Genomic DNA, 23,007 nt, shown 5'->3' on the forward strand with positions numbered 1-23,007 from the left:
CGTTTGCGAGAACATTCGCATGATGGCGTCCGAAAGGAGCAGATCTCAAAGACAGGACTGGATACGTTTGTGAGAACACTATTCACAATTTTTACACCATTATCGATATCTAGTCACACAACTAATACACATGCATATTGATCTCCTTCTTAACAGCTCAGAGAGGTGCGGGAGAAGCTCCTACCAACAGAGCGCATACAAGCAATTCAAGGGGAAATAGCGGGATTTTTGCTCGACCAGGTCATAGATACGAACGGAGAATACTATTACCCGCTACCGCCCCATGAACCACTTCCAATTGTCATCGTGCTCCGAAGGCACCAATTAGGCTAATGCCACTGGCTCCGAAGGCACCAATTAGAAGAAATTGTATATAGCTAGCTAATTGTATATATATACATGTGTATATGTGTGAATTAATGGTGGTTGTGAAACATTCGATGATATATATATATATATATATATATATATATATATATATATATATATATATATATACATAACGTGTACAATATGCAGTATTGTAAAATACCAGCAAACGAAAAAGAATTAAATGTAAACACAAAATTAAATAAAAAAGAAATCATAAACCCAAACCCCCCAATCTTTTAATACCGGTTGGTGTCATCAACCGGTACTAAAGGGCTCCCTGCCCCTGGAGCTGGCTCGTGCCACGTGGTTGCCCTTTATCACCGGTTCGTGCGGAACCGGTACTAAAGGGGGGACCTTTAATCCCCACACTTTAGTGCCGGTTACCGAACCGGCACTAAAGGGCCTTACAAACCGGTGCTATAGCCCGGTTCTGCACTAGTGCTCCTAAGCAAACTATTCTAATAACGATAAGATAATTGGGCTAAGCTCCTAATAACAATAAGATAACTTGGGCCACAACCCACTGGGCTAAGCCCCTGATATGCCGGTCATAACAGGCTTAAATAAAGTCACACCATCAGTCCATCACATTACTGTACTGGAAATTAACTGAAGAGACACCCTGCCAAGCAGGCAACTATATATGTTCAGCCCCGAATTAAGGTTCCAGGTACAGGTGGTGAACTTGTAAACAAGAGCAGCATCTAGTACAAACTTACGTGCATATTACATCCAAGTGAAGGAGAGAAAAAAGCAAGGAAGCAAATGACAAATGGAATTTAAATGAGAGGCACTCGAGATACTACAAAACTATGCTACCAACATAATGACTGGTTTACAAGTTTTTACTAGCTTTTTTAGCCTCAGAGGGTCGCTAGGTACACGATTAATCCCCAACTGGCAACTGCGAAGCCGACCGAGCAATTACCGGTCAGCAATTTCTTCATTGCCAGGCTGTGGCAGCGGGAAAATGGACTGTGTAGTACATGTGTGCTCATGACGATACACGACTTGAAAGAGCAGCGGGTCAGCGTCAGTGCGCTGCATATGCTTGATCACTGGGCATTTATGCGATCTATAGTGTGCACAGCGGTAGTAATCTCTGTAAAAGTTCCAAGACAACGAAAACATGGGGTCAGCCTCCAGTGGCTAACCTTCGGAAAAAATGTGAGTTCCAGAAAAGGCCTTTGCTAACCTTCGGAAGTTGCTGTCATGGATAGTTTTCTGGCCGAACTTCCTCCAGTTGAAGCCGTCAGAGGACAATGAGAGGAGTCCAAAGAACATTGAATTGTCAACACACGTAATGTCAGCTGTAGGACGACTTGAGCGCATATCAATGGCCTCCCTTAACGCTGACACTGCAGCTCTTGTAGTGGATCCCTCGGCACCATATCCCCCAACAATTACAAGGATTTCCTTGAGGCCTAATAGGTACTCGATACCCATAGGTGCACCACCGTAGAGAAAATTGAGTCTTACCTCAAGCTTTTCGAGACTGGGCATAGCCCCTGCCTCAAAAGTCAGCTGTGATATCCTGATGCAGGACAGCCTGAAATGCTTGAGAATAGGGAATCCAATTCCGCAGATGACTACTTTCTCTTTAGCTTCACAAGTTCCTTCGACGTGCAATTTGAGGTGGTTAAGAGATTGCAACTGTGCAAGAATTACAATATCATCTTCCAACACCTCAACTCTAAGATCAAGGTCTGTGAGGTTATGGAGCTCGCCAATCCACTTAGGAACCATTGGAAACATGCACAACATGTGAAGCCTCCGGAGAAGGCAAAGAGAAACATGTGAGCTTAACGCATATATACTGTTGATATTAGAATCCGTGTGCAGATATCTGAGGTTGCAAAGTTTTTCAAGGGAACATCTCAAAACATCCAAGCGTTGTGTTGTTTTCCTGTCATGCAATTCATCCATGTAGTAACATATTCGAAGATTCCTCAAATTGGTCAGTTCTCCAAGGCCTCTGATGTTGTCTATAGAATTCAAGCCCACATCAAACTCTTGCAGCGTACATACAGATTTCATGTTGCCAATCCCATCGGGCAAATTTATCCCACTAGGGATGATCAGGTGCTGCAATCGGCGCAAATGAATAACATCTTGCGGAACTTCAAGAGGACATGCTCCTAACTCCAAGGTCTCCAATTGCTCTAGCCCCCGAATTTTCCTTGGTAACACTATTTCACCATCTGCTTTTATTTTTAGATACCTCAGATGAAACAAATGAGATATTCCAGTGAGGTCAGGTATCTCCGACCCATGGTTTCCACTTGTAAATTCAAGAGTTAAAACTCGAAGATGGTTGAACTTCAAGAGAGGAGGTGCATATGCAGAGGTACCGAATCTCGCCAGTGCTCTTACTTGTGAGAGTTGGGCGGTCTCCAATATGGTGCCATCTATTATACCATCCAGATAGAGGGAGAGCCTGCGGACCTTGCCAGACAAACCTATCATGGCTTGGATGTCATGTGTCGCAATTATAAAATTTTCATCTCTGCACTTGTGTACAATAAGGTCGAGGATCATATCATGCACTTTGCAAGATAACACTTCATTGTTATGATCTGTATCAACTGGTTGAATGATGCCCCTGTTAACAAGCTCGTTAAAATAGCCCTCTGCAATAGCCTCTGGATATTGCCCATGTACTTTACTTACAAAACCTTGGGCTATCCATTGCCTGACCAAATCATTTTTCCAGATTATATAGTCCTCTGGATACATACCCAAATATAGCATGCATGTCTTCAAATAATGAGGAAGATTTATGTAACTAAGGCTCAGTATTTGCCTCATTCCTTCCAATGTTGGATTCACCTCGAAATTGGGGCCCAATGAATTCTTTATATGCACCCAATTCTCCTTCAATGTGTTTTGCTCACTAGCCAAAAGGCTAGATATAGTCACAATTGCAAGAGGCAAGCCAGCACATCTTTTTAAAATCTGAGCTGAAACTTCTTCCAAATACAGAGGGCAGGCTTCCTCTGAACCAAATACTCTGTTGAAAAATAGCTTTCTTGAGTCTTCGTTGCTTAGTGACTTCATCTTATAAACATAGTCATGCTGATTGCAGCAGCAAGCTCTAGCCACAGTATTAATTCGGGTAGTTGTTATTATCATGCTGCCGTCCAAATTTTTTGGAAGAGCACATCTAATAACATTCCATGTAGTTTCATCCCAAATGTCATCAATTACAATCAAGTACCTGCAAAATTATCTCATAAAAACTACAATAAGTACTAGGCAATAGTAAACTATGGGCAAAATGTAAAATATACATGAAAGCATACTCAGTCTCTGCAACTGCATGTCAGACAGCAAAAACATCAAAAAAGAACCTTTATCAGTGGAACATTGAAAATGCAAATGTACTTGTCCATGTAATGGAGTAATAGTGGTAAAAGTTGAATCTTCTGTCGCATTTCTGGAAACCAAGTTCATTTGAAGAAGTGTATCTTCAGAATAGATGAGAAATAAATTGTTGCATTCTAGCTTTTCAAACTAATGTTTAACTAGTTTCTCTAGTGACCCATGAGCATAACAGTTACAAGATCAAACAATACAAAGTTTTCGCAATACGCAAAGCTTGCGTATCATGGGTTACAGTCAATGCAAACAATACAAGATCAAACAATACAAATAACTTTGGGTTACGGTCAATTCCGAACAGGCGTACCTCTTATCCATAAGGAATTGTCTGAGTGCACTGATCAGTTCATCCTCTGCCCATATTTCCATGTTGGTTCCCTCCAGCGCTACATAGCCAACTTGAGAGAGCATTCTTCTCAGAATCATTCGTATGTTTGGTTTCTGGGACACGGAAACGAAAGCCTGGCACTCGTACTGCCACTTTAGCCTGTGGTAAATCTGGTTCGCAAGTGTAGTCTTACCAAGCCCTCCAAATCCCACTATAGAGAGGACCTTCCTCTGTTGTGCAGAAACACCCTCTTCACCCACCATCAGGTGTATTAATTCATCCCTCAGGCCATCGATACCCACAAGGCCCGATGTGTCCGCATAGAGTGCCAGCATGCGAATGTCTATGGTTGTATTGTTTGGCTTTGAGACAGCATCATCAATCTTGTCCGGCGATGTTATATCTGGAAGAAGGTGGGCTAGGGTTTGTGCCCTCAGACATGTCGCCGACTGACTTCTAGATCAATGGGTGGCGTCAGAAATGGGGTGTGTGGCTGTAATCTAAGAGGGTGAGGCAAGAAGCTGTGCTGGGTGTGTTGGACACGTGATGCCCACCATTAATGGTCAAGGGCAGGTTTCCGATGGTTTTTTCTACACGCGGGGCTATCACGCGTGACAACCCATTTTCCGACACGCCAGGATTCGTGCCTGGGCTAGGCCTGAAGGCTGGGCACACGAGGCCAACACTGCATGTTTATCTTATTTTTTGACTTTTGAATTTATATGTATGGACTATATCTAGCCTAATAGGTTAAAATTAGCCCTAGAAACAACATAGAAGGCAAAATGCTCGCACAACTTTAAAAAATGTTCATATTATTAAACAAAATTTTTCTTACATTTAAACGAATGTTCACGCATTTCAAAAATATGTTCATGACATTTTCAAAAACATCTATACAATGTAAACAAATGTTTGTGTAATTCTTAAAAAATGTTCATGCATTTAATCTAAATGTTCATGGCATCTTATATAATTTTTTATCAACTATGGTAAATTGTTCAAAACATTAAAAAGGTCGTGATATTTTTTTAATGGTCATGCCTTTCAAAAATATATTCATTTCATTTACAAAATTTTCATAAGCATATAAAAAACGCTTTCTTGTTTTAGAAAAAGGTTTCATGACATTTTAGAAAGAAGTTCAAACATCCGTTTAAAAATGTTCATTGTGTATGAAAAAAAGGTTCAGTCTGTATTTTGAAAATTATTCCTATTCAACATTTACACTTTTTTTAACCTATATACAACAATTTTCAACCATATCTTGAAAAGGTTGACTTATTTAATAAAAAAGAAGAAGAACGAAGAGAAACCCCGAAAGAAAGCAGATAACAAGCAACAAAGAAAACACATAGAATATCCTTAAAAACACATAGATTTATTTAAAAAATAAATTAAACAGATAAATAAAATGCATAAAAACAAAACACACACACAAAAGATTCGAAAACCTGTCTGCAGTACCTTCTGAAAACCGCTCTAATGTGCCGCCCGAGCTCGCACAAAGCGCCACCCATTTATCCTCTGGCCCGACCCACACCTACTCTGTCCTCCCTTCTAGGACGGGCGTGGCTATGGCCTAGCTTAAAGTGAGACCTAGTGCAGTCGGTAGCGATATCGAGCGTAGTTTTAGATAACTTGTTTCAATTTATCATTTGATCATTCATTCTGTTTCCCGTATTTTTATTTGTATGTATTTTTGGAAATATTCCAAATACATATATTTTAATGTTCATGCATTGTATTTTTTGGGTAATTTTAAAAAATGTAGATAGTATTAAGAAACAGCTAGTGACATTTCTTTTTAAACTTGGACAACTTGTTTTCAAGAACATGTATTTGAAAAAAAAACTCAATCATGTTTTTGAAAAATATTAATTGTGTGCAAAAAAAGTTCATGATGTATACGAAAAATATACATAGTGTATGAAAAAAGTAGACATAAAAACATGTATTTGAAAATATTGGCCTCGTATCCTATAATCTGTGGGACATGTTCAAAAAATGTACAATTCACATGGAAAATAGGCATCAAATATATATATTTGCAAAAATGTTAGTCATGTATTTCGAAAATTTTAGTTTACATTTAAAAGTGTTGATTGTGTATTTAAAATGGTTTCCAATGTGTACAAAAATTGTTTCAGATGTATATAAAAATGTATATTATATGTAAAATCAATAGACATCAAAATGTCAATTTGATAAGAAAATGTTAATCATGTATTTATAAAATGTCAAATGTGTGAAATTCAAATATTTTAGGTCTGTAACAAAATTAAAACATGTATTTAAAAAATAGTGTGAACAAAGAAAAAAAGAAAAAAAAGAAAACCAATGAAAAACAAGAAAAATAATAAAATTTAATGAATACATTATAGAAAACACGTTGAAAAGGGAAGAGTAGAAAAATATCATTGAAACCAAAGAGAACCAATGAAAAGTACAAAGAGAAACATATGAAAAAAAAAGAAAACCGTAACAAAGAGAACATACAACAAATGAAAGAAAATAGAAGTATCAGTGGAAACAAAAAAGACACATAGAAATAAAAAAACGTATGGGAAAACAATAAAAAGGAAAGAGACATAAAAGTGATAAAAGAAAACAGATCATGTCAATAGATAGAAGGAAGAAAAAGAAACATAACTGTATAGCCAGCAAGCGAGCTTCTTTTCTTCTGGCCCAGAAACCCATCTACATAGAAAACCTTATGGCGAGAGGTAATTTAAGACAGTAAACCTGAACCTAAATCCATCCCTCTCATGACCAGGCAGCTTCTGACCGGCAGTTGCTTCATTTGGCCGATCCGAGCACCCTAGGAGGTAGGAGCTCTCTTGCACATTAACGTTTCTGGTTATCAAATTTGTTGCCTAATCGTTTCTGGTTATCATTTGTTTCCTGGGCTGGATGCCCTAGGGGGGCGCTATTCCCGAAACTAAATTGGAGCCTTCTCGTTCCCCCGTCCAAATTAACGTACGATCCCACATAGACGGTAATGTATATGAGATATGTCGATCATGTGATTTTGTGAAATATGGCAGACTTACTTGGTTCTGTGATTTGTATATATGTTTTGAAAGTGATTTTGGCAAAATGTGAAATATGATTTGTGAATTTCATATGTGAAACAGATTAATTCTAATATGTGAAAGTTTTTGTTTTTAAATGTAATTCCGCTAAATTGGAATGTAATTTTTGATTTATTGTTTCACATTATATGAGTTGTGAAATGCATGTTCTGGAATTGAAAGCGAGTGAAATTAGTTTACAAAAATGGGTGGTCAGTTTACTAAAATTATTGAAATCTATTTTCGTAGGTACCGAAATCATTTTATTGAAAGAGAGCGAAATTAGCCTTTTGAAATTACTGAAATTTGTTTTCTGGAATCTGGAAGAATTGAAACAACATTTCCGGTCCGATTCCGGACGGGGACTCGGAAGGAAATTCCGGTCCGATTCCGAACGGGGACTCGGAAGGAAATTGCCGTGGACCGTCTTCGACTCTGCTCCGGTTGACAGGCCTTTATATACCTTCCCGGGTCTCCTTCCTTCCGACGGTGTAGCCTCCCCACCAGCATCCAGATCCAGGAATCGCTGTTGCCGCCCAAGAAGAGGCCGACAAGCACCACCACCAGCGCCTCCTCATCCTCATCTCTTCTGCTGGTTTCTCCTCCAATGAGGAAGAGACGGATGGATTGCTACGTCGTCGTCGACGCCGGCGCGGCGAGCTGCTCTCGCATGGCGGCGTCCACTCTGCAGCAGGCCGGACAGGCGGGGGCGTGCGGCGCCATGATGATGATGATGGGATCGAAGCGCGCCAGGAAGGCCAGCTCCAGATACAGCGCGGACGTGTGGACGCAGTGATCCAGCAGACTTCATTCAGTAGCTGCTTGATTACTTGATGGCTTCGAGCTAGCGGACAGACTACAAGGCTGCAGCCTCACCGTCACGTAGTAGTTTCTGGAGCTGAATATTGTCTGCTCTGTTTCTACGGTTAATGTCGGTAGTCCGCGATCTCCACAGAACTGAATATTGCTTGGTATCTTGGACTGTATTTCTCGTGAGAGTCCTGAGGCCCAACTTGTGTAATCAATTTGTGACTATAATAACTAGCAATCCGCACCCCAATACGTGCGGCTTTCTACATGTATAAATTTGTCTGAAATGAAGTGAAAAATGTTCAGATTGCTGTACTGGAAATTGACTGAATATGTTCAGACCCGAATGAAGCTTTCAGGTATAGGTGGTGAACTTCTAAACTACATATTACTACCTCTGTATCATAATATAAGACCGTTTTTACACTATATATTCTCTCAACTCACAACTAAGTCAAAGTAGATGCCTACTGATTGCTAAGTCATGACTCCGCCGAGATTTAAAGATTCTTACGTAACACGTAAAATATATGTACAAGTAGTATTGGACTTTCATGTTGTCACGTTAGATGCAACTCTTGGTTTGTACAATATATAAAGAAAAGAAAATTGGTGCCATATTTAGGTGCAACTTGCCCCGGAGTAGAAAAAAAGAAGACGTGCACAGGAAGGATTCCTCAATGTGCACGTACATGGAAAACTAACAAATCGGACAGACTTTAGGGACAACATGTGTCACCACGTCCTCTCTTGCACAAGAAAGCCAACACACCAACCGGACTATATGTGCCTCTTTTTCTTCTTCTTTGCTTTCTTGAGTGAACTACGGTGGGGAGTACCGAAGGCAAAACTAATATATGTTCGAAATATGTTGCAAAATTTACATATTTGGAATTATAATTTTTTTTTCACTGATGTATGAAAAAATCACATATTTGGAATTATATTTTTTTCAGTGATGTATGAATATTTCGTATGATGGTCATTATCGACTTCTATTATATAATTAAAAAACAAAGACAAATAAGCCATGACATTAATCCAGATATATTAAATTATATTCATCATTGATTTTACATATTAACGGTTGAGATGTAAAAGATGTAGCATTACATAAAAATATATTACAACAGCTGCTTGATTACTTGATGGCTTCGAGCTGGCGGGCAGATTACAAGGCTGCGTGCCTTCGTCTTAGTAGTTTCTGGAACCGAATATTGTCTGCTTTGTTTCTGCAGTTAATGTTGCTGGTCTGCACTCCAATCTTCACACAACTGAATATTGTCTGGCATGTTCACTGTAACTCTCTGAGACCCGACTTGATGTATAGTACTCCCTCCGTCTAGGTGAATAAGTCATATTAGGTTGTGCACCGCAACCAAGGTGGATAGGAAAACGAGAGAACTTAATGTTTATTTGCTAATTAATATCATTGCATGCAACGAACTGACCACTGCATGTCATGTTTGGTAGTCTCAGGTCATTAAAAACATACACGCCTCATATCTCTTATTGGTTGATTATTTTATTTATGTCAAAAAACAAGAAACAACATGAGAGTTAATGCACCACGCCTATGTGTTTTGGGACTATTTGATTTTCGTAAGGTGAATTACACACCTAGACGGAGGAGTATTTCTTTTTCTGAAATTTAATACTTGGACTGCTGTCGCAACTCCAATCTTCTACAGTCAATTTGATGTTGCGTAGTCAAACATATAAAATTTGTATTATTTTTTTGCAAGATTTCTTTATTATATATTATTTTTATAACGAAAAGCAGGGGAGTCAATTGACTACCAACCTTGCGCAAACAAGAAACAACGTGAGAGTTAATGCACTACGCCTATGTGTTTTGGGACTATTTGATTTTCGTAAGGTGAATTACACACCTAGACAAAGGGAGTATTTATTTTTCTGAAATTTAATACTTGGACTGCTGTCGCAACTCCAATCTTTTGCAGTCAATTTGATGTTGCGTAGTCAAACATATACAATTTGTATTATTTTTTTGCAAGATTTCTTTATTATATGTTATTTTTATAACGAAAAGCAGGGGAGTCAATTGACCACCAACCTTGTGCATGGCTTCGCTAATGCTCCCAATGCATCGACTCTTCAACACATCATCCTGCGTGGTGAAATGTGTTTAGATATAGTCACATCAATGTATTGTCTTGTAGGTATTTGTATATAAGCGACGTAGCATGTAAGTACTTCCTCCGTTGTTATTTACTTGCACATTAGTTTTGACCTAAGTCAAACTTTATAGAAAATAATGCAAACTTTCACAATAACAAATATATATGATGCATGTGAAAATATATTCAATGATGATTCTATTGGTATTGATTTGATATTGTGGATGTTATTTTTTCATATAAACTTAAGGAAAGTTTACAAAGTTTGACTTAATATAAACATAATATGTAGAGTAAATAAAAATAGGGCGGCTATCGTGTTTGCGTCTTAATGTTGGCTAGTTGTGCAGAAAAGTGAAGGCGAAGAAAATAAAGGGAAACGCCACACTGGATCAAAAAATTAATTTTACAATGCAAGGAAACAAGCTGAGATATGATATGAGCAACCACAACAAAAAACCATCGATATTTCCTAAAATCTCCCCGGTGCAAACTATTTTTTCTAGAAAATCATAAATTGGCATATATTGCACATTTCATCACCATCAATCTATAGAGTTAATTGCATATATAAGTACCACAATTAGGGCAGTCATAGCGGATTGATACCACTTTTCTTAGTTTTTGCATGTCAGTACCAACTCTCAGGTGCGCGGTTACAAAACGATCTAAACACCGTATAAGCATGTATTGACGCTGAAACTGACCTGCGGTACCCTGCTGTCAGGGTCCGGCTTGGCATGTTCTATCACAAAAACACCCCTTGCTTTATATGTAATCACACAAATGCCCTTGTTTGCATGTCAGTACCAACTCTCGGGGGCGCGGTTACAAAACGATCTAAACTCCATATAAGCACGTATTGACAAGGAAACTATCTGGCGGGGCCCTCCTGTCAGGGGCCAACGTGGCATGTTCTTACACACAAAAAAACCTTGCTTTATATGTAATCATGCAAATACCCTTGTTTGCTTTATATGTCATTTCATATGCTCCTCTTGCTGTGAATGTAAGGTTCAACTGGACTACAAGTGCCCAGATGCTCTATGAAGACTTCCTTCAAGTGCAGCTTTGGAATGAAACATGTTGTCCAGTCAGTCACAGTTGCCTTCTCCAGTGACAAGTACGGATGTGCTGAGAAGGTCGCCTACTACAAAAAAAAAGGACACAAGAGGGCATGCCCGAGTGCCCCATGCTTCTGCCCGGAGTCTGATTGTGGTTTTGCCGGACCAACAAAGGTGCTCCTGGATCATTTCACAACCAACCACAAGTGTCGGTCTACAGCCCACATGTTCTCCGTTGCATCTACATCTTTTATTGAAGATGCTCTTAAGGCCAGGGCGTACTATATATGGGGCAGAAGTCAACACAAACGATCATTTTTTCCTACTCTTTTATGAACGCTTGCTCACACAATTAAGTTGCGTGTTTGCTATTTGTAAGCCGCTTGAAATTCCATTCGACGGTGGTCGATTTTCACATACTCCCTCCTTCCATCTATATAAGGCCTAACCTCAAATTTTATTTTTCCATCTATACAAGGCCAAATGAGCTAACCAATACATCTCCTACTTAATTCCCCCTCGCAAATCACGTGGTCGTCCTTGTGAAAAATGCAATGGCGGCAGCATTGATTTGCATGCATGCACAGAGCAGTTATTAGGAGTGCTTCACATCGCCTCCTCCCTTTTTCTCCACAAAGCTGTTTCTTTTGGCCAATGCATGCAGGACTGGAGGAGTTATTGTTGGCTGCATGCAGAAAAAGGAGAAGAGGAAGTTGCGTGTGACGGTGTGAGGGATTAATGAAGTACTATTCCCAATATTTGCTCCTCTTTTTATGCAACAGCCTTGCTATGAGAGATTCAAAACTTAGGCCCTGTATAGATGGAAGGAGGGAGTAGAAGAAGAACAAGAGGAGAACTCAACCTTCAAATTTATTTTATTTTTTGCGGATGAAAAATGATCAACCAACTTAACGTATAGTTGCTCCCCATTAAATTGCACGTTAACTTAAAGTCTGGTTTCCTCGGAATGGGAACAGACAAAAGCGAAACCTTCCCCGGCCGCCTCCTCGGTACCGTGGGTCTTAACTAAACATGGTGTGGAAGACGAAGCGAAAAGCCTCACCGTGCGTGCATCTACCACTAGCTAGCACGTCGCTCCCTCAGTATATATTGGTCCTAGCTAGCTAGCTTCCCGGTCATCAATTCTCCAATTCACCATCGCCAGTTCGTGGAGTGAGGAGACGTCCTTTTCGTCTCCTCCAGAGGAAGATGGACAAGACCGGTAGCAAAGTGACCGTCAAAGTGGAGGAGACCAACCTGGAGGGTCACGGCGGCGGCGGCAACTCTGCGGCGCCGGGAGGAGGATCGACGGCCGTGCTGCTGCTCCAGCAGGGTGCGTTGTTGCCGGCGGACCGCTTTGCAGTTGTTCTGCCGGAGATATCCCGTGGCGTCCCCGCGACCATCACCGTCAGCGTCGGCGAGCAGCGCAGTGAGGGGAAACCCGCCGACGATAAACGCGACAAGGTCAAGGCAAAGGTAATGCCCTGCCCGCAGCCTAGCTAAGATTTATCAATGTTTTAAATAGCGGGCTATGGCATTTAGCGGCGATCCTTAAAAATAGCTATAGCGATAAATTATACATTAAATCATTTAGCGGTAACACCCTCAAACAGCTATAATGAAGCTATAGCCGGCTATTTAAAACTATGAGATTTATATACGTTGTCTGGCTATCTCTCTATCTGAAGGCGAATCATCGCCCGTGATGCTCTCTATCTGAAGCCGTCTCTTGTGTTGTGCTCTCACTCTCAGGGGCGGGTTCTCAAGATGTGCCCTTGCGGCGGCCCCCGTGGCGACGTGTGGAAGATGGACGTGCGCGGCGGCGACCGCATCGTCAAGGTGATCCTGTGGCATGCAGGCGCAGTCGACGCTATCTCGGTTTCGTACGAGCGGGACGGTCGGATTGAGCAGACCGAGCACTGGGGGAAACCTGACGGTAGACAGCGCTCAGAGGTGATACTCCTAGTTAAGACCTACTCCATCCATCACATTATTCCTTTCCTTGACACATCTTTTCTCAAGGGGATGCCATGCCACTCCAATTGAATCATAAATCACGCCTAGGCAAATTAGCACTCCATGTATCTGTTATTTTGTTTTCGGCATGTGCAGATATGTCTGGAGCCGGATGAATACCTCACCGGTATGAAAGGGCATGTGGGCGAGTTTGGTGGCTGTTTCCTCGTCGGAGCGCTTACTTTAGTTAGCAACCGGCGCTCCTTCGGACCATATGGGACACGGAAAGGCCCGCCGTTCGAGCTGCCAGCGGCGGGTGGCAGGATAGTTGGCTTCCACGGGCGCTCCGGAGGCCTCATTGACGCACTTGGCATTTACGTCGAAACGGACAACTAAAGTCTTCTATATCTGTGGTGATTGATCCTACCATGTGAACAAATTTAGACGTCCGCACTATTGTTAATTTGGACAACCTATCTTCATTGTGCATGCATGTTTGTTAGCCTTGTGCTTCTTCTGTTGATGATTTCGTCGTCAAATTTACTTCTCGCAAGTAGCCTAACAACAGGGATGAATAAGATTGGCAGTCTGCTGTTTACCGCTATATTCTGGCCGACAACCATCCAAGTACAAACCAGATTAAACTTATGCTCCAACAATGTTTGGTCTCTTCCGCAATATAATCGCAATTTATACAACGCCATTGTGAATGTATGTGATACTCCTACCGCTCATGCCAGCAAAATGATATTTTTTTTCCTCATTGATCTAACTAGAGTTCTAGCCTTGTAGGAGCTCCGGTCCTCCTACAAGGAAACACTTCAGCTTTTCCTTGATCACCACACTAGAGCTGTAGCCTTGGAGGGGCTCTTGTTCTCTTTTATGGCAGCTCTTCACCACATATAAATACACTTTTGTGTTTTGAGCTGTCTAAATTTTAATATTCTTTCATATACTCTTTAGTGACAGTTGCAGCATTTGGCTTTTCTTCTTCCCGTTTGCCAGTTTAAAAATACCGCACAGAAGCAAATTAGGAGATCCCATTGTCAGTTACCCTTTAGGCTACCACCACGGCCCATTCAGCCATCTTCCTTGACTCAGTTCACCGATCGCGTCACTTTTTTCTTTTCATTTTCCTTGACATGCATAATCTCTCCCTGATGTTTGCTGAACACAACACCGTCCGATTCTGTTTTCATGCGACCAAATGAACTGGTAAATACTACGGTTCGGAAGTTTGAATATGATGTATATATATAGGTTTGTTCATTTTTATTTGCATATATTATTCCATGATTACCGCCGGTCGTAGCAAAATACGTCACCAGATGCAGTAAAAAACACCCCCAATTGTGGATCCCAGCAAAAAAATGTCCCTGATTCCAGCAACTATTGCCACTAGTGCCAGCAAAACAAATCATATGTATTCATGTGAATACCAAAGATTTGGCCCAAAAAAATTATTATATGTATTATTGGGTGACCCACAAGCCTACAGCCCACACAGCGAGTCCAACACGGCTGACCACCTCGGCACCTCGTTTCGCTGATTCGTTTGACCTCGACCTCAATCCATTCCCCAGTCACCACTCGGTCGTTCGTTCCCCAACCTAACCTAGCGCCTTCTGCAGCGGCGGCGGCGAGCAGCGGCAAGCGGACCCGCCAGCGGCCGACGTCTGACGAGCGTCCGGGTTCTATTCTCCTTGTCCATGTCTTCTCTCTCTAGTTCTCTTGATCTCTTCCCCTAAGAAAGTAAGAAGGCCAGCCCCCAGCCAGTTCGGCTGTTCCTATGGCAGTTCCTATAGCATACAAAACTACAGATTAAAACGAGTACTAGTACTAGTTCGCTAGTGTTTAGTATTCGGACAAATAGCAAATCTGCAATTGTTCTTAAGGCCAGCCAGTTCCTAATTTAGTATCTGGGCACTAGTTTGCTAGACTGCAGTTTTGCTATTTTAATGCAGTTTGCTGGAGCGACCAACAGAGCAGGTTGCTTGCTTCTTCCTAGTACACATTACTGCTAGTACATCTAGTTTGGTGGAGCGACCAGGTTGCTAGATTGAAATTTTGATATTTTAATTTTTAACCTACCAATTTTCAGAGTGTATATTTTGGTCGATTGCTAATCTATCTTTTTCTGATCTTGTATCATAGATGAAGAAGAAGGGTGTTAGCGTTGTTGCATTGTGGGAAAGAGCTTCAAAGGCAAATAAAAGAACTTCCACATCTACACCAAATCCTCCTGATGTTGAAGTTGAGAGCAGTAGCATTCCTCCTGATGTTGAGAGCAATCTGCAACTGGCACTAGTGCAAGCACATGAACCAGTTGATAGTCACACAGAACCTGAGAGTGGCTCCCCAGCCCCAATTATAGAAGATGATGAAGCAAATGATGAAGTTCAATTTGAAGTAGATTTGAAAGCACTTGAGCCAGATCCCAGGAAACGGATCCCCGTCTCTAGGTACAATGTCAATGACCAGGATAAAGTTAGAAGGAGATACATCAAGTTGGGGGCACCAAAGAAACATAATTTCGAGTACAGAGACATAGGTGGATTACAACGTCGCTTTTGTCCTTCTTGGTTTAAGGATTACAAGTGGCTTGAGTATATGTGGATAAAAAGACTGCTTTCTGCTTTGTTTGCTATTTGTTCAAGGATAAAACAAAAAGCCCCGGTGGAGATTCATTTGTTAAGGGTGGGTTTAGAAACTGGAACATGGAAGCAAGATTGACAAGGCATGTTGGTGATGTAAGTAGTGCTCACGCTGAAGCTCAAGTGAAGTATGATATGTTCACTACACCACAAACATCAATTCGGGAGTCTGTTGCTTCCAACGCCTCACTTGATGCAAGAAATATTTGGATACACATATGAGTTGTGTAGATCTTTGCAAAAGAAAGACGAAGATATTATTCATGCTATTGAGCTTGTTGGTGACACAAAGTATTACATGGAGGCTTTGAGGAGCGATGCTGGATGGGATGATTTTCTCACAAAGGTCACATCTTTTTGTACAAAGCATAAGATCAAAGTTGTTGATATGGAGGTCCTTACTTTCCCGTTTGCCAGCCTAGAAGGGGTTTATGTAATGGTGTGATCAGTTACCACCGCTTCAAGGTTGATATGTTTGTGGATGTCATTGATAGGCAAATCAGTAAGCTGAATGGCAGATTTGATGAGGTAAACACGGAGCTACTTTCTTGCATGGCAGCATTCTGTCCACTTCATCTATTTGCTGCTTATGACCAAGATAAGTTGGTTAGACTTGCTACAAAGTTTTATGCTTCTGATTTTACAAGTGATGAACCGGCAAGACTTCCATGGCAACTAAACATGTATGTTATTAATGTGCGTAGAGATGAAAGGTTTCAAAACCTGAAAAATCCGTGTCAGCTTTCAGTTATGCTTGTTGAGACAAACAAGCATGAACAATATCATATTGTTTACAAGCTTCTTAAGTTGGTATTGATTCTGCCAGTAGCTACTGCTAATGTTGAAAGGGTGTTCTCTTCAACGAGCCATGTGAAGAATAAGTTAAGGAACAAAATGGGTGATGAATATTTGAACAATGGTTACATTTGTTGAGAGAGAATTTTTCAATCAAGTGAAGGATGAAGATGTCATCAATCTCTTCCAAAAAGGCGCCCGCAAAATTATATTGTAAGAAGGATATCATCACTTTATCAATCAAAAGGTACTTATGTATTCATGTCGTTATGGTCTTATACATTGAAATATTGCTATTGCCGTTATGCTAGTGTTGTTTTGTTCATATACTACATTTAGAGCAAAAAAAATATTTGGATGAATACCCAGCCTTCATTTCCTGGCGCCGCCACTAACGCCTGTAGCATCGGTGCCGCGTGGTGCAAAATAGGTGGCAAACCCAACCCCCCCCCCCCCCCCCCCCCCCTTGTTGGGTCCAGCGCCTGTTGTAGTCGGTAGCAGCGCCGGTGCTTGCCGCGGACAACACCGGGACTGGAAGGTTCAAGCATGCTTGGGGCGCAACCCATTACAAAGTAAGCTTTGGACGATGCTCTTGTTCGCCAAGGGAAAAAGCTCATCGCAGCACGGGCATCCGGTGGCACTATGGGGGAAGGTGCGCCACGCCGATGGCCTTGCTGTTGATCAGGGACAAGATGCGTGTGGCAACAATGGCATGCCCCCTCTTGTGGGGGAGGAGGGGTGGAGGCAAAGAGGAGAGAGTGGGAATGGTGCTTGCGGGAGGTGGAAGACGCGTAAGGGGATAAGGTAAAAGAAGACGTGGGTGTGGTGGGGTGGGCCTTAACTGCGCACATGGATGTGTGGGAGGTGCCAGCAAATAGTGCGACCTCCGCTCCTCAAGACTTAGCCGGTCACCCAGCGTAAATTGTTTATTTATGTTTTATTGCTCTCTAGGAATGCATGGACACCTCAATGTTTGATGCTTGCTTGCCACTTTTGTGCACTTTTCATAATCTGCTATTATGTTTCTCTTTCTGAAGGATAATCTTTATAAAATGGATTTTCTTTTAGATATAACGCTCTCTGTAATAATAATAATATTATAATGCTCACAAGGTATATCCATTATGGTCCCATGCATGGCCAAGGAGATTGAGTTCCACACATGGACCTACTAAATATGTAAGGTTAATCGACTCAACTACTATATTGTAAACATGAAAATTCTCGGGTCCCGTTGCAACACAAGGTACGCACCTATTCAAATTAGAAAAAGTAAAGGCAACTGAATCTTGAACATGCACAATATTCATCATAATGTCATCTTGAAATCAATCCGAAGTTCTAAATAGCAAAGAACACGGTAAGAGGTAGCTGAACCAAATGACACGCTTGGACGAATCTTATATTACACGATGTTCATCTATCTTCGAATGTATTTATTTTGCTTGTGATCATGTGCCCTCCACGAATGAGAGCCTCAAGGTTAGGTCGAACACCTCGCTGGCTCTGTCACTCGGTTGCGGCATTGTGACGTCTTCTTGCGCCCGTAGTAGACCCATGAAGTCAATCTCCACCGGACGGGGACCTCCACAGCGGTATTCCTCCCAGAAGGCAAGGTTGGGTGCAAGCACAAGCAGCCACGACCCCAAAAGAGTAGAGTCAGGCACAGAGGAGGCTGGTTGGGGCAGGCTTACCGGCGTGTTCCGGTGGCGATTGTTGCGGCAGCTTTGCGAGGACATGTGGCCACCAAGGGCTTGGTGTGTGACCCACCTCCTACGGCAAAAAGGGCATGTGTAGCCCTCATGCGATGGCCGCGACAACTGTTGTTGCCATGGGTTTGGTGCGCCACCATTGGAGGCCATCTCCTGCGAGAAGGGTTTTGGCATGCGCATATCTAGCCTGGATTTATATATGTGTGGCCAACAACGGTCAAAAGCAATGACAGTGTGAAATCTGTACGATTGAGAATTCGGGCCTGGCCGGCTCACATCGATGAGAATGGTAAGTAATTGATCGGGAGTGAAATGTATACGGTTAAAGAAAGAAACAAGCGATATGCATGGGTCCCAACTTGTATATATCAAAGAACATATTATGAAAATAAGAATTTAAATAATCAACTATAATAAGAAAGAAACAAGAGTCTTGTTGTGCATGTGCATCCAAGGCACGTGACAAAAAGTTTTGCTAATGGCTTGATGATGAGTACTAGTAGGACGACTCGCTTGTCTTGTGCACGTGCAAATCACGCCTTACCTAATCGAAGCCAATCCTTGTTCATACTCTCATAAAGAACCCATGGCGACTGTATAAAAGTCATGTGATGTAAAATACCTAGAGCCCATTAAGAATTTTCCTTGAATACAATATTCACGTCAAAAAAATTAAATACGATGTTCTCATTTGGTGGTGACAAAGTCAGTTAACCAGATATTCACATTAGAAAATTACACACAAATGATTTGTACTCTAGTAGATATCACTAGAGTACAAGGCTACAAGCGACTCTTCCATGTCGGCCGTTCGGGAGACACGGGAGGCGCTTCCGTCGCCGGCGCCTAGCTCTCCTCCCCATCCCTCTTCGTCCCGCCGCCGTCGGTTGATGTCACTGGAGCAAGGCCCCGTGCACGGTGCAGCTGCGGGCCATCTCGCGCCTCCTCATCCCTCGACGCAGCTACCCTGCGTGGATTTGGCTCCTGACCATCACCGCTCGTACACCTCTCAATCCTGTTAGACTCCACGGCTCCTCCAGTTGCAAGTTGGGTGGCCCAGGCTCCTTTTGCTTGGTTGTGGCGGCTATCACCAATGTGATTGTTATGCCCAGATCCAGACATGTCGTTGCACGACTGCGGGCTTCCAGTGGTGATGTGGATGTGAGGCCGCAGTGCGACTGTGTGGTTGAGGCATGACGGCGGGCGACCTCGAGGTGGGCAGAGTGCTCCGGCCGGGAGGCGTAGCGCGATCTAGTGGTTGTGCGCTCCTAATCTAGCGGCTACTGTGCTATGCGTGGGTGCACGTCAGCGAGGATGATCTACCTTTCATGCTCAAGCTTCAGCCATGTTGGCCATTGGGCCGACGGGCCTGGACAAAGCTATCACCAACGAGGTGCTAGTCGACGGTTGTCTCCTCCACCATCGCTGTTGGTCCTTGTGATGACCACTCCAGCCTGAGGCGGCAGACTCGCAAGGGATTGCGGTAGCCATCAAACTGTAGTGATGGTTCCTCTTTCTAGATTCGGTGGTTGCAAGGAGATGCAAAATATGGACGATGACTTGACACAGAGGAGTGGTTGTGTAGAGGCGACGGTCGCACATCGCATATCCTTTGTGTAGGCCGTCGTTTGAGAGAGAGGATAGGGGCCGAGTGCTTTGAGAGGTTGGGGTTTTATAGCTGAGCTCGTAGTCATGGTGATCGGCTGCTTCATGACATTGAAGACGACGGAGGCCTCCCTGGCTGCAATGGCGGCCACTGGTGTGCTTGGTAGGTAATTCTAGGTCCACTGTGGAGATGGTGGCGGAGATCAATCCTGACGTGTGCCCGTGGCAGCGCTCACGGCGTCGACCGGGGCGACGAGGGACAGAGTGGGCCGTGAGTGGAGTGATTGGGGGTGGCTTGGAAGACGTCTATGTGTGCACATCCGCGAGATGGTGCAGGAGCAATGCCACGTCTTGAGCACTGGCACTCGTTCCACCCATCCTGGCTAAAGATTTTTTTTTAGACAACCTCGTGAAGTTTTTATTAATTCGTCACAATGTTTACAGGGACGGATGGAAGATCTCCCGGGTGTCCCAACCACACATGGCGACCTACCCCGAGAGATAAAGCATACTTCGCTACGTTGTGAGTTTCGACATTCGAGCTCCTAAATTCATGACTAAACTTACAAAAAGCAAAATCTAAAGAGTGATGTATAATCTCATGTATGATAGCGCTATAAACTGATGAGTTCTCCCTCTTCAGGTCCTAGCTAAAGATAATGTGGTAGTTCGTGTCTGTCTTATAATCAGCGGTGCTTATGCCCTGCTCAAAGGCGTAGTCCAACAAGGCCTTCTTTGCTCTCGTTCGGCGCTTAAACCTTTTAAGTAATAAAGCGTCCCTTTTCGAAAAAATATCCCAAAAATCTGATGTTCGGTATTTATCTTTTCTGTCCATGATATAGGTTATGCATTCATTGCTCTCATCCTCTGTTGAATGATTGGCTATGTTCTTTCAACGTGTTAATTACTTTTACATTTGGTTCTTATACTGCTACTACATGTTGTGTAGGCCATTCTTTTTCCCTCTGTCTCGTTTTAACAAAACTGACACAATAGCCCGCGCTATGCTTCCAGTTTTTGGATTGTGCTTGGTTGAATGATTGGTCATCTAAAGTTGTTCCAACGTGTTAAGTATTTTCAACACTATTTAGCTTTATTTTTTGAGGAAACAACACTTTATTGATTACGAAACATCAACAGAGATAGTTTGCATGATAGACTCCGGAACTGAATGAAAGACAATAGGGATGTGCTGATTTATTCAGAGAACACCCGACATAACCAAAAGTCACCAAAGTAAAATGATCCAGGCTGAATTTGATATCAGCTACCACTGCACCCACCTCCGACTTGTAGATCGACGAGGAGTTCATCCGTTGCACGAGAGAAAGGCAGTCTGTCGCAAAGATCGCCGAGTGGAATCCCTGATCAGAAGCGAGGGAGACAACATGTCTCAATGCCCATACCTCCGCTAATTCAGGAGTCGCAACACCGAAGAGAGGCTGGCTGCAAGCAACCAGGCATGCTCCAATGTGGTCTCGGATTACAACTCCAACTCCCACTTTGCAAGCATCAGAAAAGATAGCAGCGTCAACATTGATAAAGATGTTAGAAATTTAGGGTTTGTGGTCTACCCCCTATTCCCCGCGCTTATCCGTTGTGCCGCTCACAATTCGTATATCTGAGGCTAGGGGGTAGGGACCTTCTTATACTGCCTTTCCAAAGAGTCCACCTCTTATACAGATATAAGATTCCTATTTTTTTCACTAGTTTCCGGGATAGAGTCCAGATCAAATTATCAACCACGACCATATTTGTATGTTAACGGATTCTACCCGTTATGTCCACGGAGCACACGCTTGTGAGCAACGTGCCATATTAGAGTGTAAATTAATTACTCTAATTATGTAGATTAACATTAGGGTTGTAATCTAATTATACGATCTACCTCCTTCCAATCATCAGTGTACCAGAGTAATCTTTCCAATATAAATACTATATTGTATTCCATTGATAATCAACCAACTTCCTTAAGCATATACTCCCTTCGTCTGAAAATATTTGTCATCAAAATGGATAAAAATGAATGTATTTAGAACTAATATACATCTAAAAACATCTCTTTTTATTCATTTTGATGACAAGTATTTTCGGACGGAGGGAGTACTTCTTAAGTACGTTCCAACAAGTAACAATTCCATGCTAAACATGCAAATCAATTCCATGTATAAGTACATGTACAATTCCATAATAAGGTATTCCGAATATTAACGATTTCAAAAAAAATGAATATAGTTGCAGGACACATAATTCCAACATCTCCCACTTGTCCAAAACGATTATTCAAATATTCGTAAACCCATAGCCTTAACATGCTTACCAAATACCTTATGACTAATAGGCTTAGTCAAGGGGCCAGCAACCAGGTTAACACTACATTGAAAATCCAAAGAAATATATAGTGATACCTTCCCTTAGTATGTTTTCTTGCTATGACACTTAAGATCACTAGAGACCTTAGTTTCCGCCTAATTATTCCAGCATAGTCGTCCTCGGTGCCTCGAGTATTATTTTCTCGAGTGTAATTAATTCCACCTTTATAGGCACCTTGAGTATTTTGTTTCCTCAAATGAAATTCTGCATCAATAATTTTCAGTCACATATATCAATAATATGAATAATTCCACATTGAGTCAAAATATATGACAACCAATAATATGAATAATTCCACATTGAGTCAAAATATATGACAATTGTGTTGAATAAATTTTCAAAACCACATAGATATCAAATCCAGTCAGTAAATGTAGTTCCATCGGTAACCATGTTTTGAAAGGAATTCCTGACTTCGGTCAATGAACCTGCACCATATTAGTACTAAAAATAATAATTGAATACGCATATCTGGATTTATTTCTCATCTCGTAGACATAGTAATAACTTCCTCAATGTGTTTACCTTTAATATAAATTTCAGAACAAGTGACAGGTTGTGATGCACTTTTCACAATCTTATATGATGTGTGAGATTCCCTTAGCTGCTTGTCTTTCCTTCCACCGCTTGAGTGCAGCATAAATTCTGGTAGCTAAGGTATGATAATATAACGAAGATACATATGAATTCCAGTACCATTCATTATTCCATTTTCCCTTAGGAGTTCAATATAAATCCTCAC

At 41.9% G+C, this 23,007-nt stretch overlaps 2 protein-coding genes across 2 annotated transcripts; one reads left to right on the top strand and one right to left on the bottom strand.

Moving 5' to 3' along the window:
• Window positions 1-1,004: 1,004 nt before the first annotated feature.
• Window positions 1,005-4,463, bottom strand: LOC125542392 (disease resistance protein RGA5-like). Its single transcript, XM_087545990.1, has 3 exons — window positions 4,061-4,463; window positions 1,568-3,589; window positions 1,005-1,474 (listed from the first exon to the last, which is right to left on the bottom strand). The coding sequence occupies exons 1-3, from the start codon at window positions 4,414-4,416 to the stop codon at window positions 1,297-1,299; spliced, it is 2,556 nt and encodes an 851-aa protein (XP_087402116.1). The 5' UTR covers window positions 4,417-4,463; the 3' UTR covers window positions 1,005-1,296.
• Window positions 4,464-12,223: 7,760 nt separating this feature from the next.
• LOC147977883 (jacalin-related lectin 19-like) lies at window positions 12,224-13,652 on the top strand. The gene is made up of 3 exons (XM_087545993.1): window positions 12,224-12,646; window positions 12,923-13,123; window positions 13,283-13,652. The coding sequence occupies exons 1-3, from the start codon at window positions 12,380-12,382 to the stop codon at window positions 13,520-13,522; spliced, it is 708 nt and encodes a 235-aa protein (XP_087402119.1). The 5' UTR covers window positions 12,224-12,379; the 3' UTR covers window positions 13,523-13,652.
• The last annotated feature ends 9,355 nt before the right edge of the window (window positions 13,653-23,007 follow it).

The sequence above is a fragment of the Triticum urartu genome, chromosome 3A (genome assembly GCF_056163025.1).
Source record: "Triticum urartu cultivar PI428250 chromosome 3A, HENAU_Tu73, whole genome shotgun sequence".
NCBI classification, from domain to species: domain Eukaryota; kingdom Viridiplantae; phylum Streptophyta; class Magnoliopsida; order Poales; family Poaceae; genus Triticum; species Triticum urartu.

What these genes read in the sequence shown, in the direction of transcription:
- LOC125542392 (XM_087545990.1), bottom strand. Translation starts at nt 4,416, where the DNA reads ATGCTGGCACTCTATGCGGACACATCGGGCCTTGTGGGTATCGATGGC. An exon ending in CAATTCCTTATGGATAAGAG is followed by an intron (nt 3,590 to 4,060) that starts GTACGCCTGTTC and finishes ATAATTTTGCAG; the next exon opens with GTACTTGATTGTAATTGATG. An exon ending in CATGACAGCAACTTCCGAAG is followed by an intron (nt 1,475 to 1,567) that starts GTTAGCAAAGGC and finishes GAACTTTTACAG; the next exon opens with AGATTACTACCGCTGTGCAC.
- LOC147977883 (XM_087545993.1), top strand. Translation starts at nt 12,380, where the DNA reads ATGGACAAGACCGGTAGCAAAGTGACCGTCAAAGTGGAGGAGACCAAC. An exon ending in GCGACAAGGTCAAGGCAAAG is followed by an intron (nt 12,647 to 12,922) that starts GTAATGCCCTGC and finishes TCTCACTCTCAG; the next exon opens with GGGCGGGTTCTCAAGATGTG. An exon ending in ACGGTAGACAGCGCTCAGAG is followed by an intron (nt 13,124 to 13,282) that starts GTGATACTCCTA and finishes CGGCATGTGCAG; the next exon opens with ATATGTCTGGAGCCGGATGA.